This window comes from Diprion similis, chromosome 6, assembly GCF_021155765.1.
Source record: "Diprion similis isolate iyDipSimi1 chromosome 6, iyDipSimi1.1, whole genome shotgun sequence".
Classification (NCBI taxonomy): Eukaryota; Metazoa; Arthropoda; class Insecta; order Hymenoptera; family Diprionidae; genus Diprion; species Diprion similis.
The window spans coordinates 15,077,754-15,094,324 of record NC_060110.1 but is presented as its reverse complement, the minus strand read 5'-3'; the positions used below and the strand labels follow the sequence as shown (position 1 = coordinate 15,094,324).

General features: G+C 43.3%; 1 protein-coding gene across 2 annotated transcripts in view; it reads left to right on the top strand.

The window, feature by feature from the left end:
• Positions 1–16,571, top strand: part of LOC124407646 (protein sickie) — a 168,874-nt gene that overhangs the window by 39,244 nt on the left and 113,059 nt on the right. Inside the window, exon 1 of one of the 2 annotated variants that reach the window (XM_046883974.1) lies at positions 10,907–11,665. The exons of the other annotated variant lie outside the window; for it this stretch is intronic. Within the exon in view, the coding sequence (XP_046739930.1) occupies positions 11,582–11,665 (84 nt within the window). The 5' untranslated portion in view covers positions 10,907–11,581. Of the gene's footprint in view, positions 1–10,906; positions 11,666–16,571 lie in introns of those variants that run through there. 2 annotated transcript variants of the gene reach the window in all.

The following is a 16,571-nucleotide window of genomic DNA, read 5'->3' as shown; positions in this document are numbered from 1 at the left end:
AGCATTGCCCCAGGCGAAGAGTGAAGGGAATATTATGCCTATACGCTTTGAGATTCATGTTTATCAGCTAATCAAGGTGGCTCAGATAGTTGATAGTAATTATCACTGAATTCGATTTGATGTAACGGAAATATCCACATTGGTTTATCACTAAACGGCAATTTATCACACGTAATCAATCATCGTCAATTTACTCTGAAATTATAACCTGTCCTCGAAACAGGTAATATAAACGGTCAAGTTACATCGTTACCGAACGAATATCTATGCATCATTATTTCTCATGATAAACACATTAGAAGAAGAAGAATATATTTAAAATCTGAATGTAAATCGTGACAAGTCAATATTTCCTTATATTGTCACGATCAATTAGGTACTTTGAATTTGATCGTTGAATTCGAATTGATTCATTTAAAAATATCGCAATAAATACTTACGTTGAAAAATTGTATCTTCCAGAACGCAGAGTTAAAATTTTAAGTTTCCCTTTATATATATATAGAGTGAGTGGCGCGTACGACAACAATGAGATTTGATGCGGTGAATAAAGCGAGCGAAGTGCTCGAAAGGCCGGTGTTAACATAATTGAAGTTATTCCAGCACCGAAGAGTGAGTCAATTAATATCGTTGGAATTCGCAAATTTGCAAGCTGTCAGTTGCAGCTCTTCACTCGGTTTCGTCCGCCTCTGGCTTCTCCGGGAGAGAACAACAATGACTTCTTCCCTTTCCCTTTGGGTCCTAAAAGCCTCAGGGAAGTCTCGGTAGGCTCGGTGGCACGGCTTTGAAACCCACTCGTTCGTTCGTTCGTTTGCATTACGATTCAATTCACTTATGCAAAAATATCCATATATATATATATACGTATAGTGTACACCGAAGTATCTCTTCGAAGTTCATTCCTGCACTCCGCGGTTCGTTTTGCTTTTCCTTTCCTTCGTCAACTCTCGAATGGCGCATGAATGAGCACGCGATCCGACTTACGGCTTACGGTTAATTTTAATGGAAATAAAATCGTCCGGTTCCTCATACACTTGCAGGCACATGTATTGCATTTTTTATTTACAATATAATCCCAGCTCAGACCGCTGCACTACGTGGTGAAAGCTGCTGTTTCTTTCCCGCGAGATTTCTTATTTTACTTTTTAATCGAGACACTTTCTGTAAATTACCTAAGCTCGGTACGACGCCTCGAGGCACGTTTGGGGTGGCTGCATCATCAAGGAAGCAATATTCTCTCTTCGGTGGCGGCGCACCACCGAGAAAATACACCTCAATTTATATCAAGGCTCAAAATTATCCTCACAATCACTGTGCGGTCGCCCGCATCCATCCATGGGGTTTACGTAATTTTCATTTATTTATTTCATCCAAGCGTGGGATTCTGACGTCACGAGATTCTCTTTACCCATAAAATATTCAACAAATTAAAACACGAACCTCGTGCAGCCGTTCTTAGAGGCGTCGCGTCGGTATTTCCATCTTCTACTCTCAAAATTGTTGCGGTTATTCGCACATCTTTGCTCGCATTCTCGGATGATCCATCCTCACAGATCAGCCTGACGATCTGGTCTAATGCTTATCGCCTCTCCGACTGCAGAGGGTGTTTTTCTTAGTTGGGCGGGCCCGTACTCGATGCATCCATAAGAGGCTGTAGAACCGTATGAATTTCTTAGGGTGGTTTTAGACGGGCTAATACAGTGCCCGAGGGTGTCGAAACACTTTGATCAATCCCCTGTCCGCGCTTCGTTGGTGTTTACTCTGAGGGCGACGAGAGCGGAGCTACTACCAGCATCTTACGCCGCTGCAGCTAGAGCTCGAGATTCAATATCGCGAAATCTCTACCACGCTTCGTGGAAGCAGCTTTGCTGCAATGCAGGCTATCGTACGCCATGCGTCAGATGCCCGGGCGATCAATCGCTCGGAAAAATTGACTTTTCCCGCACATATTGCTTCCAGCTAGCCGATTCTTCACCCCGAATGTATATGTACATATATATATAGATTAATTTGATTAGCAACATATTTTCTTTATACCGCTGTCATAACTTTTACGTTCCCCATCCATGGGCATTGCAGACGTATGATGGTAGCTTTATGGTACGCCTACCGTGCTTTCGTGGTCATGGAATGTGCAGGCCGTGCCGAATTTCATCTTACCCAAAAATTACATCTTGACTATGATTTTCTCTCGAAGTATAAGTTACATACTCTTGGAGAACGAATCTTACTTTAATTTCGCAAAAACATTTTTATCGGCAAATCTTCAAGTCTAACATAACAGTCTTATGCAAGATTCTTTGTATTAAAATAGTAGCAAAAATAAGGGAAACGCTAAAAAATGAGGAAGGGAAAATGAACGCTCCAACGGCAATCGCGAGAGCTTCAAATACGTCTGTATTTATCGCAATATCGAATATCAAGTTTCGCAAATTGGGAACAGGGCGAGTTGTTACAGGTTCCATGAGTCATTGCTTGGGCTGATTGAATCAGAGATCCATTTTGGGCGAAGATTGTCGGATGGAGATATTTGGTTCGCCCCGAGGGCTTGGGGTAGGTTATACTTCCCTGCAGTCGGGACTTGGGCCGACCTCTGACCCCGCTCCGAGACCGGGTCGCGTCCCAGTTCTAAATTAGTTGCTTCGATTGCCAATTTTCGCCTCCCCCAAGTTGAAATTCTATCCTACAAACTCACGGGAGCTCGGCACACGGCGGCGGCTTGACTTACGACCCTCTCTAATGTATACACGGACACGTGTATGGACGGGTATACAACTTCCGGTTAGACGCTGCGGCGCGTTTTCTTCTTATATCTCTCCGTCGAATGAATAAAAATGGAATCGCTTTCTTCGTCGATGTCGTAGGTCGTGGACAAAGTCAAGTAAGAATCGTCATTTTGTTTGATTCGTTCGTCATATTTATGAGAGAAATTTTATCGTAGGAACTGACGTCATTCGTTAACAACGGCTAACTCTCCGTTTCCGGGAACGAGGACGCGTGTCTCGGGGGCCATTTCTTATCTCTTCCTTGTATACAAGCACATGCCTACACAATCCCGTTGGATTTATTTTCGTTTTGTCATCGCTCTGCAGCCAACTTACACGGGCGATGCTTATTGTCTGCGAATGAAACGAAACGCATGTGCTCCGCCTTATTTTAGGCCTTGTTTTTCTGTTGCAGTCATCCTAGAAAACTGTTTTTTTTTTTTTTTTACTAATTTCTATACGTCGAGTGACATGACGTCTCAGAGAATTTAGAAAAAAAAAAAAACCGGTGACGTCACTCTTTGTTGCGAAAATACTCGGTCAAAAAACACTTTGCTTCGTCCATTTGTGATCGAAAATTTCTGCGAATGAAACAGAACGAGGCCTTGGAGAATTTGTGTATTTTTATGGCACCGGAAGGTACTCGGAAGATGTCTTTCGAGATTTCTAAATATAAATGAAACTTGGAAAATACGTAACATCCGAAAGAAAAAACTACACTTTGGCTCTATTTCTATGTCCGTTGTACGTATACAGCTCGGTGAAAGCTGTGACATTTTTTTTGGCGTATCAAGGTGGGTGGTTACAAAGTGGAGGAAGCAATCGTCGTTTGAATCAAGTCACCCGGTACATAAGTAGCTACAGTTTGTCAGCGTTGATCCTTGTACGAGATATACGTTAACCAGCAACTGACGAGGTTGATTAACGCGAGTGCATTTTCCACCCGTGTAGTTAATCCTCGTCTTTGATGGCCAAACTTCAGCCCCGAGTGTTCCATTTCGTAAACAACAGAAAGCGAATCAGCGCAGGTAACTCGATAAACCCGTGCAGTCGATCCATTTGTTCGGCTGAAAATCAAGCTCACATTTCCCATCGAATCCCCCGGCGTCGTCTGGGGGCTGAAAAAATAGACAAATCCGTCAACCCTCCTTCGGCGGCGGACGAGCCCGTGTAAACGGCCAGATTTTTTCTCCTCGTCGCTTTTTCTTCTTCCTTTTATTTACCGTCGTGGACAACCGTGTTGGCGAGCAGCTCGTCACCCCATACGGATAAATTACTTGTCGTAATTCGATTATCAAGGGCGTTCCTGGGAATGACTGGAGGAGAGCCGCAGATGCAGCCTTCAATTGGGACGAATTCGAGCGGGTTCAAGGGAGAGGAAATCGGGATGGGAGGGATTAGTCCAAATTCCGGTGGTCCTTTGCATCCCGGATGGGATTTCGTCTGAGTAAACCAATTTGGACATCTGGATTAATGGATTGTGTATCCCGCAAATTAGTTGTGCCTACTACTCTAAATTGATGCACTCACGTCGGAATACGACCCGAACCGCGATCTACAGCTGATCAAATCCAGTGCGTCATAATCCATTTTTTTTTTCATCAGACAATTAATGCTCACCCCTCAAACAAATTTCCGTTCTCAATCGGGTACTTGAATTATAAAGGGAAACAATTTTCAAGTCTATAATACATTCGAATTTCAGACAAAACGCGTTGCTCCTAAAATACCCAATTTTTAAAAATAATTTGTCATCTTTTTGTTCAGAAACAATTTACACTGTTACACCGTTTGGTAAAGTCAGCGCCTTTCTCTTATCGTAGATCTTAACTCGGTCACGTTCAAATTGCTGCCATATGGGGTTACTCGAGCTTCAACGCTAGTCTTAATAACGCGAAGACAGCAAAAGCCGCCAACCGCAGCTTCACAAAGCGATCAAAAGTGGTAACAGCTAAATATAGAAACGTGAGTTCGTTTCTCCGAGGTCTTAATGAGGCTCGATTGCGCATTTGCATCTCTCTACCGTTCACGCCGCAGGTTCAACGGTGCACCTTCTTTTCCCCTCTCTTTCTCCTTATTCTTATTCTAATTGTAAGTACAGCTCAATTTTTTCGAGGAGATACATGTATTTATACACCCTTGATTTCATGATTTTTTGTAAGTGACCCCTGCAGATTCCGATCGATTTTCGATGTGTACCTTAGAAGCGAATGACCCCCTACTTTTCGGTCCATATCTTCTTTCTTCATCCCCACGTGCAATCTCATGTGCGATACAAGTCTTTACAAAATCTACCAATGAACGGATGGGTGCGAAACTAGCAGAGCGAAGACGAGGGCGACGTCCCGTTGATCTAGCTTCGGGTAGAACCCTTGGGGGCCAAACCCTGCCTCGAAATGTCAGGGCTCGTTAGGACGAACCCGAGTTAGGGTATCTTCCGGAGGTGCCCCGTGTCTGTCACTGCAAGGCGGCCGAACAGAATGCAGGCGCGTACGTGAGGAGGAAAAATTATCGCAATTCCGTATTCTGCCTGCGGGCGAATGTGTGCCGTTGAGGACGCCCCGATCCGTCAATTGGATTCGACGTAGTGGGTGCATTCTGCGATTCCTGAACCCGAGGGCTGCGCTTGTAATTTCACGCGTCCGTCAATCACGGCTTGTAACGTAACAGGGAATCGGCGTCTTATAGTTTATAGTCCGAGCTTTGAAAATCGGTGTAAAGTTCAGTTCCGTCAGGGTACTCAGGACGGAAATCACTCGCTTAACCTGCAGCTACATCGGTAAATCGGGGGAAATCGTAAAGCTCGAAAAGCTTGTAACGGTAAAAGTCCCGCTGGTGTCGTCACGACTGACTCTGCTTCGCGGTCATATTTCAGGGCTTAACGATTATTGGAAGAAGTAACGTGCTCGGTTGTAATTATACGTCGACACGTAATGCTGCTACTGCTGTCGCTGGTGACGTCGAAGGTTTATTATACCCAGTAATTGTACGCACCTATCTACACGCAGAGCTCATGTGTGTGGTTTTTCCCAGCACGACAGTGTACGACGGTCAAGGTTTCAGAGAATTTTTTTATAATCTACATGTGGTTTGCATTTTCTTATAATTCCTTAGTGGAGTATGTCGTTTAGACTTTTTTTCTTCTGGCCGTGAACAATTTTCCTTTTAGGGAAATGACGTTTTTTTATCTTAAATACGTATCATCTTTTATTTACAACGACTGTTCGGAGGAATCAATACCACTTTGAATATGTCTGGAGTTCTTTTCTTTTTTCTTTTTTTCATTGAAAAGAAAATTCTCGCTCTCAGCCGAGTGGAGAAATGAAAAGTAAAAATTAAGGTCGATGACGAAAATTCAGGGCGGGTATTTAATCGTAGTTCAACGATTATTATACACTTATAATAATTATACGCACACAGTATGTCATTATAGCCGATACTTATAACCTACACGAGTTCCATGGGTATAATAAATGTGCATATCGCGTCTAGCCACTCTCGTGTCGAGGCCCACACGGGTCCAGCTGACAATGGGAGGGTTGGGCTCGGAGGGATCCTTCTGGACGACGTCGCGATGCGGTTCGGCTCGTCGCCGGTCTTCTCTCTCGCCTCGTATATACGGATGGACGCGTGTGTGTTATAATGATATGTACGTCTCACTCATTCATAAAACATGCCCACGTGGTCGCATGGCGCCTACCCGAGTAATGTATGTCCTGGTAAAAAGACGATTGTGAGTAAAATAGCGTCTCTCGAACCGAGAATTGTGTTACCCGAAGAAAAAAGAAGCAGAAATAAAAGGCAAGGGGGTGAAAGAGGGAAGGAGAGAGAGAGAGAGAGAGAGATGGAGAGAGGATACGGCGGTTCCCAAATAAATTATCAGGGCTGCTCGGCTGCTGCTCAGCCAGTGCAGGTTAAAATGGGGTGAAATTTCAATGCATTATACACGCATAATGCGAACTTGTTACCGCATAAATATTTATTCGGCTACTTTCTCCGTCTTGAACGCATACCGATCAGCATCAGCTCGCTCCCGTGACATCCGAATTCACGCGCGACCTTTTGCACCTTTGATATGTGAGTATGTGTCTGTATACTATGTATGTGTACGTGTATACGGATACCGAGGCATAAAAATTACTCGGTTCGGTTACCATGGCAACTTTTACCCGCGAGGGATGCACGTATTCCTCTAGGACACGTACTACGCGCACGTCCTGAGGGAAGAGGGCGCATCCTCTAGCTTTTGGGGATCGCTAACTAGGTTACAGAGGTTCCCAACCGTCCAGCCCCCCAGTCACCCGACCGTCTTCATTATCCCTCCGATTCTCTTCCCTCTGAACCTACCTACCGTATCCTGTGCAAAACTATATATACGTGGCTTATTTAACGCCGGCTTGACCGACCGATGGTAATATACCCTTTGCATAAATTTGTCTATAAGATTGCCTTGAATTTTTTGAAGCAGAAATTTCCTCTTGACGACGATTTTTGCCTTCGAATTCTATTTTTCGTTTCGTTTAGTATTCACGATCGTATAAATGTCTATATAAAGTCTTGTCGAGTCTCTTTATGACTATGTCCTGGAATGAAAAAATTCATCTTCCATTAGTCACGTGTCAGAAGGAGCTAGGAAACGGTTGATGCTTGCATAATCATGTGTGGTTATAAACGTAAATAGACACGCGTTTGATTAACGTTTTCTTTGTAACATTGCGAAGTACTGTAAGGTATCTATAAAAAATTGCTATTTTCCCGTGTTCCTTTATATTAAGGATGTTCAAAAAAGTATATTAGGAATGGCTTGAAACCTTGTTTTTCACTTGTCCTACTTCACGCGTAGGAAAATTTTATCAAACGAGCAAAATAAAAGCAGTACGAGGTAACGCAGATTTGAAAATTGTTCAACACGTGTTTCCGCTCAGCACACGTTGACCGATCGCAGTTGTCGTATTACGTATTTACGTGCACACAAATATATACGCACGAAGGACACACACAGTTCAAACGAATGCCTTATGGCCGCGATGTGCGAACTTTACAACGATATATGTACACTCACGGAGGCGTAATTGGTGTGTGTGTGTGTGTGTGTGCGTTTGCGTGTAAAGTGTATATAGGAAATGGGCACTCGTCCAGCTGAAAGAGGATTTTCTTTTTTTCCACATTTCTTTCTGTTTTTGCTTTTACTACTATCCCACTGCGTTTTGCCCCTCTTCCTGCTCTACTCTCAACTCCATCTCGCTTCTCCGTGTCTCTTCGCCCCGCTTAACCCCGTTTCATATCAATCCCTCTTTATCCAGCACTCGCGGCGTGATCCACGCTGCACGTGTGTAGGTATTATACGTTTATAACGTTCACGTGTACAGGAGGCAACGATCCCCTACACTCGAGGTGGATGGAAGGCGAACATGTGGCCTCTGTTACTACTTAGCTTTTTCTCTCCCCCTCCCCCCTCCCCCCTCTCCCTTCTTCTCGGGCTATCCTGCACGAGCTTTGGCTCCTCTCAATTCGTCCGTCTCTCCTTTCCATGTCCCTACGCAGGCCCGCCTTGTCCGTAGTCCCTCACTTTTTTGCGTCGGAAGCGCCACGTGCTCGTGCGGAGCTTTTTTACCCGCGCGTTTCCCCATCTACCCTCCGTCGGACGGGCTTCATTCGTCCTTCTTTTGTTTTTACGCGGGAGATTTAAGATCTCGCGCCGGGACTTTAACTCGAGGATTTCAGATGCAGGGGGACGACGGTGACAATAATTAGACGTTATCTAGAATTTGTAATAATTCTGTCCTTCAACACGCGCGATCGTTACAACTTGGCTTCTGTTTGTGTTTTTAATTCACATTCTTTTTTTATTCTCTTTCTCTCTCTCTCTCTCTCTTTCACCCTTCAATTACAAAGCCTCTGACAGGCGTCTTTGTATACATGTATGTATATGTATATGCTTATATGTTCACACGTGGGTCGGGGGATCACCCACGAATCACGATTGCTCTCTGCTTATAACCCTGCGGCTGGGTCCCTCGTTTTTCGAGTTTCGTCTGCTCGTCAATCTCTGTTATACTTTATTTCTTTACGAATTACGAGGGAAATGACCTTTTATCTCTAAATATGTTCTTTCTACGTCGTGTAAACAGAAATTTTACCTTAGATAATCACTGTCTGTACTGATTATAATTTTTTCAAAACGTTTTACGTTTTATACAGCATGACAGAATTTTCCGTTAATTATAATATTGGGCTTTATGCTAAAAGCCTTGTCAAAAATATTTCTGTTCAGCTTTCATACTATGAATACGTAAAATTTTCACGATAAACCATTCAAAGGAAGTTTGGAGATAACAGAAAAAGAAAAAATGCGAAAATAAATTTCGCGGATCATTCGTTAACGAAAAGTTTGACTTTGTGGCTACCAAAGGAGAACGGCATCGTGAGTTCGCGACGTTAAGTTACGACAATTACCGAGGCTCTTCAGTCGCCCGCGGGACTGTTCTGAATCGTAATAAAGTACTTGGCGCATGATTCGAATGATAATGGGCATTTCGACCACATTGATACAACAAAGAATAACGAACTTTGCACTCCGTGAGGATTGGATGAATGAATGTGCGGTAACGCAACTGCATCGACGAATATACGGAGAGATTGAGATCATGAACGAGAAATGATCAGGCTGGCTGCGATGCAGAGGAGGCAATTATTTACTAATTAATTTATAGCCGCGGTAAAGCTTCGGCCAATGGCTGTTGGTAATTCGTTAATTTGTTTTATTTCCCGGGTTGTTAGTTAGCCGCAGAAGAAGCCTAGAAGGAAGGCTGAAAGTTAGCCGCGCAGTAGCTGACTAAAGTAACGCATCTATTCCGGTAATCTTATGAAAGTTACCGCGGCTAGGCTACAGGCTGCTCTAACCCTAATCTCTAATCACCCAATCATCTGTTCGTTTCTCTCAGATGTTATTTTCGTTCGGTGGATGGAATGGTATTGTCCCAACGACGGCCTCTTCGGCTACGCCGGGGCCGAGACACCCGGTGCGGATGGACGTTATTATTTCTTAACCAACCCACGAACTTCACTAGCAGCTCATTTTTACCTTCGACTGATATATATTTCGCCTCGAACCTTCGCCTTTTCTGTCACTTTTTTGGACCCTTAACCCTTGGATCCTCGTTCTAATAACTTTGATCATATCCCCCTGTTTGACAATCTTGTTTCTTGTTGGACCGCAGTATTTTACCTCGCATAAACCGCGGTACCATTTTGTTGTATAATAAATTACATCATTTTTTTGAAAACATATATAATTCCAGCGATTTATGTACGTTAGTGCTCCTCAATTATTATGTTGGCAGTTCTTGATAAATTTTTTGAATGGTCGGATTAATTTATAATGTTCAGTGGCCATAACATGCTGTTACACATATATGTTTTAGTGACCACAAAGCTTTGAATTCAGAAATCGCGTCATTTGAAAAGTAATTCCGTTGATCTTATATTTCCTCGCGTTTCTTTTCTTTTTTCATAAGCACATCGGCGAGCAAGGAAAAATATTTGAAAAGCAACTGGTATTTCAATTTTTATATCACCAGAGTGTATTCTAAATATTCAGAAGGAAAACCGTAACTTCTAAAAAGCGTTAAAATCACAAGCATGAAGGAAGTTTAATTGCACATGCATAAAAAAGAAGGGAAAATTAGAAAGGACGGACTTGCAGCCAACTTGATTCAGCGGCACACAGGTATGTCAGTGTAAAATAATCGACGTCTCCGTCCTTTGCATCGCGACTATTATTTTAGGTCAATATTTTGACTGCCTGAGGCATCTGCACACACTGGCGCACGTCGACGCCGGGCGTCGCAGTGGATTCAGTCACGTCTAGTACGCCGCACCGTCGAGACGCACGTTCCGCTCGTCGCGGTCTGCCTTTGAAAATGTGCGCGCCGATCAGGGAGGCCCAAAACGCTATTGAAACCTTCTTAAACACTTCGAAGATTCGTAAAAAGTTATGAAACTCGGGGTTAAATGTATAGTTGTCTAATATTAATGTCGATTATTAAACTTCACGGTGAAATATTATATGAATACAAAAATTTCTTTATAAATATATTTATCGGTATTAAATTTTTTACAAGCCAAATTCTATCACACAGTGCCAATATAACTCAAGGTGAACACCCTTGAGGATCATTTTTTCCCTTTATATAATAAAAAGCGTGATTTCCATCAAGAACGACAGCGAAACTTGATTTCTTAACAATTCACGCATTAGGCATCGAAGGGTTTGATTTCATGGTGCCGTTACCGTCTCGTCCTTCGGTCACGTGGTTGCACCAAGGATAGCTGAGTTCGGTTGAGTTTGAGCCGTGTTGTTGTGAATGTCACAGTTGATCCGACGTCTAGATTGAGTCTAGACGGGTCGAGATCATAAATTCCGTTGACAATTTGGTGCTGCGAAGAGAGGCTGACCGAGAGAGGATACTGGTGCAACACTGTAGTGATTGCGGGTGCTTTTTAGGTGTCCTTAAAAAGGTTCGTCGGAATCATTAGGTGGACATTCAGTGCGGTTTGTAAGTGGCGTAGAAATATATAGAGCCGGTGCGGGACGAGACGGATGCCCACTTCGGACACGCATACCTTAGCGCCTTTAAACCTCTCAACCTTTTAACCTTTAAGCTCTTTAAACTCCTTAAGCCTTATCTTTATTGCACGGGAGGACACCGCGACACTCTCTAATATACATACCTACGGACATATCCGTACTCACACGCTACTGTCCACCAAACGTGGCCTGGCAAAGCCTCGTTGAAGCACCAAAGTCCGGGATTATGGCTTGCATCAGAGCTCCAAGGTCCGTACAAGGCTCAACCGACGACGTCAAGATCGACCCTACTACTCGAAACATTGTACAGGTATTTCACCCTCCTATCCTCTCGACGTGGGACCCTCGTGTCATTTACACTATCCCCAGAACTTTCATTTTAACCCAGTCACTCGTTATAGCTTTGCCGGGAAATTGCTCTTACCAAATACTGTTGGTATATTGCTAGGCCAAGAATGGTGTAAAAGTGTTTAAATGCTGACTATAAATTAACGAACAGAAGGACTAGCAATATTTATGCCAAGATACTTTTTATTTTACACATATTAATTTCAACTGGTGTGTTCTAAGAGATTATACTGTTTGCGGATATTTTCAAAAGCTGAACGACTGAGCGTTAAAGAGAAGCTGAAAGTTCGGTGTTAGGATCCTTTTAGCAGTGAAATAATTGATTCCTCTTCATTACACCATTGCGGCATGGAAGTAGTTTGATTTTTAACGAATGCACATCTCGGATGATCAATGAATAAAGGCTGGAACCACAGATCCATCAATTACTGCAAAAATGCAACGTTCCTTTCGGTTTATATATTATATATGTATATGTATACTGGCGTATCATTAGAAAAGGAAGTGACGCTCATTTCGAGAGACGATTTACATCCACCTAGCTTGCACCTCTTACTATAAAGTTGTCAACGCGGTTTGACTAGCAGGCAAAACCCATTGTTCACGTAACTCATTCGACCATCTGTCTTCTGCATGGTCTATAACGTACCTCCATCAACATAAGCTTTGGATCGTTAAATTCTGAAAAAACATGTTGATCAAGACAAATAGAGGGATGAGTGTTGACTTTTTTATTGAAACGTCTCAGAGGCGTTTATATATTTAGAATGGCTATTCGGTTACTGCTGCAGTAGATAAAGATGATGTTGTGCAAAGACGATGGCAAGTGACCAGTCAGCCTTGTTCGTGCCGCAATTGTACATTCCATTCTTCCAAATGTCTCTGTATGATGCTTCTTTAAAACCTTTCTTTAAAAAAAACCTCTCAGATCAAAGTGGGACGTGTAGAGATCATTTAACGCACAAATCCGCGCTCACCATGATCATCTTTGCGGTGAAGGATGCGCCCAGAGCGCAAAAATTGTGCAGCAAGCGCAGAACAGCGCACGTCTAATTAACCATCGGGAAGACAGACGTGCGGATGAGGACAATGAGGATTCGTCCGTTGTGCACACCTACGCGAAATCTACGACATTAGCACGTTGGGTTAGGTTGCAATAAGCGTTGTTCAGTCCTCGTCGTGGGTTCTGCACCGCTTTATTAACACCTACGGTTAACGTGCGGGGTGGAAAGGTTAGGTTGGAGAACTCGAGTGGTTGTTCGAGGATTTGCGAGACCCTCATCCTCTGTGTTCGAAGCAACGCTCGGTAATTTGAGAATCGGCAATGCGACGAGCCTGGATTCAAGATCCACTCGTTCTTGGGTCTGAAATTGTCTTATCCATAGTTTCTTCCTTTTATCGCGTAACTGTAGTTACCGTGAATTGTTTTAAGATTATTCTCATACCGAACAACGGCTTATTATAATATATACAAAACCAAGAATTCAACGTAAAACGCTGACTCAATTTTTTTCACAATTAGTTTGAACCAAGCTTTCCCTTGTATTTATTTACTTTTTTTTTGTTTTTTTTTTTTCGTTTTACGCAGAAGCGGTGATTGATCGTTCGCTGGTTTGTGCAGGAATGACGAACGTTGGAATTTCCGGAGAGGCTAAATTTTATATTTAAAATAACGAGAAGTGTTGAAACATGTTAGTGTGCCAGTAGTTCGTATAGCTACTGTGAGCTGGCTAATCGGGCTACTAACCACACCGTATCTGGTCGTAATTTCAGGGCCATTACACGCCAATAACATCGTCCCATAACTCAAAATTTTACACCCTTAACCTCAATCCGGTGTGGACCTTGTTGTCATACCTTCATGACCGAATTTCGAACATTCCAATCGGAGGAGAAGAATCCCTCGTTGGCTTATCCCTTTACAGAAAATTCTTTTATCTCTTTTTGATCATGCGCGATCAAGGAGCGTACATTCATCTTATTCGTTCTTTGGTCACGAGTCCTGCCAACTACTTGAGTGAATAATTTGGCTCCCGGACGTTTGACTGTGGAAAACACAACACAAGATGATAACGGAAAATCCTTTGGACTGCTATCAGATATGCATCTCAAGTCGAGGCAGTGTTCGATCGCTTCTGGAGGCATTCAGCTCTCTTTGAGTTGTATGAGACTGTAAATCCGGAGCAAAAGAGGCCGCCAGAGTTATCGGTATTTTGGTATTTACAGTGGCGATGCAGGACGCACTGCCTGCGCTTGGAATAATAGAGATTAGGAGTGACCCGAAATTATGAAGGAAGTGATCTTGGTTTTCTCTTTGGACGGCTCAAAAATAGGTCCGCCGTGGTGTGTACGCCGGTGACTAACCCCCCGTCCTCTCTTCCTCTCTTCCTCTCTTCTCTCTCACTTCACTCCATTTTAGAATACCCTCTCCCGCTCTCCCTATCTTTTGCTCTCCAGCTTCTTCCTACTCTGTGACACTCTCCTCTTCTCTCATCTCCGCGTATTTTACCTCATCTCATTTCATCCTCTCTCTCTCTCTCTCTCCTTCTTCTTCTCCCTTTAGCTCTCTTCCCGCCCGTCGCAAAAACATTGGCTCTTTCCCAGCACAATAAACACTACGAATCCAAGAGTGCTGATGCACTCCACGCAAGCAATACACACACTGCCCATGCATACTTTAAATACGCCTTCTGTTTTGGCGCAGGACCTTTACGTCTCTCGCACATTATACAGGCATATCTATAGATCGGCCAACGTCAGAGGCTCCCGACGATGTACATACAAGGCACAACACACAGCGTGTAGGTACACGCATCGAACAATACACTGTATAATGTGCACTTTATACCTGTATATTATAACCGGGCGTAGGTTTCATTGTTACATCCGTCGGTCTGGAGGAGATTCGAGATCGTCATCTTTTCCGTTGTTATTATCATCGTTATTATCGTCGTCATCGTCGATCTATACGTATACGACAGTATTATTTTGTCACTCGGTCTAGCGATGGAACACAATAGACAACGTCGGGTCGACTTGATTACATCGAACTTAATGCTACGCGACGCTCATACCGATGTATGTATTTCTCACTTGCGTAGGACATCTCCACGCAGTAGGTAAAGATGAATTATAAAAGTCCGTTACACATACAACCCTCGTCACGCCTACGCACATACATTCAATACTCGCGATGGATTATTGTCGTACCTATAGTTGCAGCAATGCGTGTGCAACTCGGTGACTAACAATAAGTATACCGAGTGCGTCAGGCAACCGCATCACTACATTCACAACGAGGGTGGTGAAGAGATGCATTGTGGCTGGTACGTTTTGTGCGCTTTCAAGGGTTGGACACCGTCGTCAATTCCTTTCGTTTCGACTCATTCAGTCCAGACGCGTGCTAGCTTTTTTCGATTGACAACTTCGTTTACTCACCGATCTGATATTTTTCCTTTTTTTCTTTCATTTTCTCACAATCATCTTGTAGACTTGTACCAATGACTGCGAGAATTAATTATCGCGACTTCGTGATTCGTCTGCGAGCAACGGTGAAGGAAATATGTTATTCCTCGTCTAATTTCACCATAAAACCAATCTTGATGTCTAGTTTATACTAATATATGTAATCTTTTGTCTGTTTACAATAAACTCGAGAACCAGTGAACCGATTTACGTGAAAGTCGCACATGCATAAGTTATGAAAAATTGATCCAATTAGTATATAACAATTGCCGAGTCTAGTCTCTTACATACGGGCCATATAATGCAGTTCATTGCTGTTATATTTGATTCCATTGCCGATCAACTAGCTTCCCATTCCTTAGTCCTGATCCGTTGGGCCGTTATAACGTGACCGCAGCTACCGGAATTCGTAACCTCGATCGCAGCTGGTATCTGCACCCGTAAATTCAGCACCGAGGTGCACCGTATCACGAACCGAACAGGTGATCATTACGTATCACGCTCTACAATTAGGAAAAAATTGAATCGTGCTGAGAATTTTTAATTTTGTATGCACGATCAGACTTCCTCTCGAGATTTCTCGGTATTCTCATTTCTTCTCTTTTCACTTCTCTGCCGTGATCAGCTTCAAGAAAGATGAGCCCCATTGGGCAAATTGAGGTGGTATTTTCTCGAAACGTGAATGTACCACATTTCGGTTGACGAGAACAAAATGTTGACGAAAAGTCAGATGCTTCTGATTCTCAAAAATTTCTGCAATAATAACGTGACGATTCGAAGGCTTACGAGCTCGAACTTGACCTTCCGCGATCAACTGAAAATTGTCGCCTTTCTCTTGCTTTCTTATTTTCTTCACATTTGATCACAGAGTCGTTGATCCTTTGCTTCGCGTCTCAATCGAGTTTCTTCGACATTGAGATAAGAGGGCAAATTTTACGAGTTTACGAACGACCGCTTGTTACTAAATCGATTCGCTGTTACGATTTGAGATAGTGGTGGTATCGTGTCGTTGATGTGGTTCGAGTTGTTGTTGAGAGGCAATGAGCCAGTTCAGATAAGTTACGGATTGGGACGCGTGAGGTTCCCGAACCTTCACTATACAGTCCACCTTACACCCCAGAACGTCAATTATGGTACGCACGCGATTGTTCGCAGGTAACTGCAAAACGAGTTGCAGTTTGCATGCTACATATTTACTGCCAATCTCAGCTGCTACCGCAAATCCTCGACATCTGCTGCAGCACCGGGTGAATAAAAATATTAATCAACTCAACGGTTCTAGAGCTCCATAAACACGAGATCCTATTCGCTGACCGTTACAATGCCCTGCTTGTACGAGGCCACTAAAGTTTACAATTAGGTGCATGCGTGCATACCTACGCGATTGATCTTTGCACGGTAAT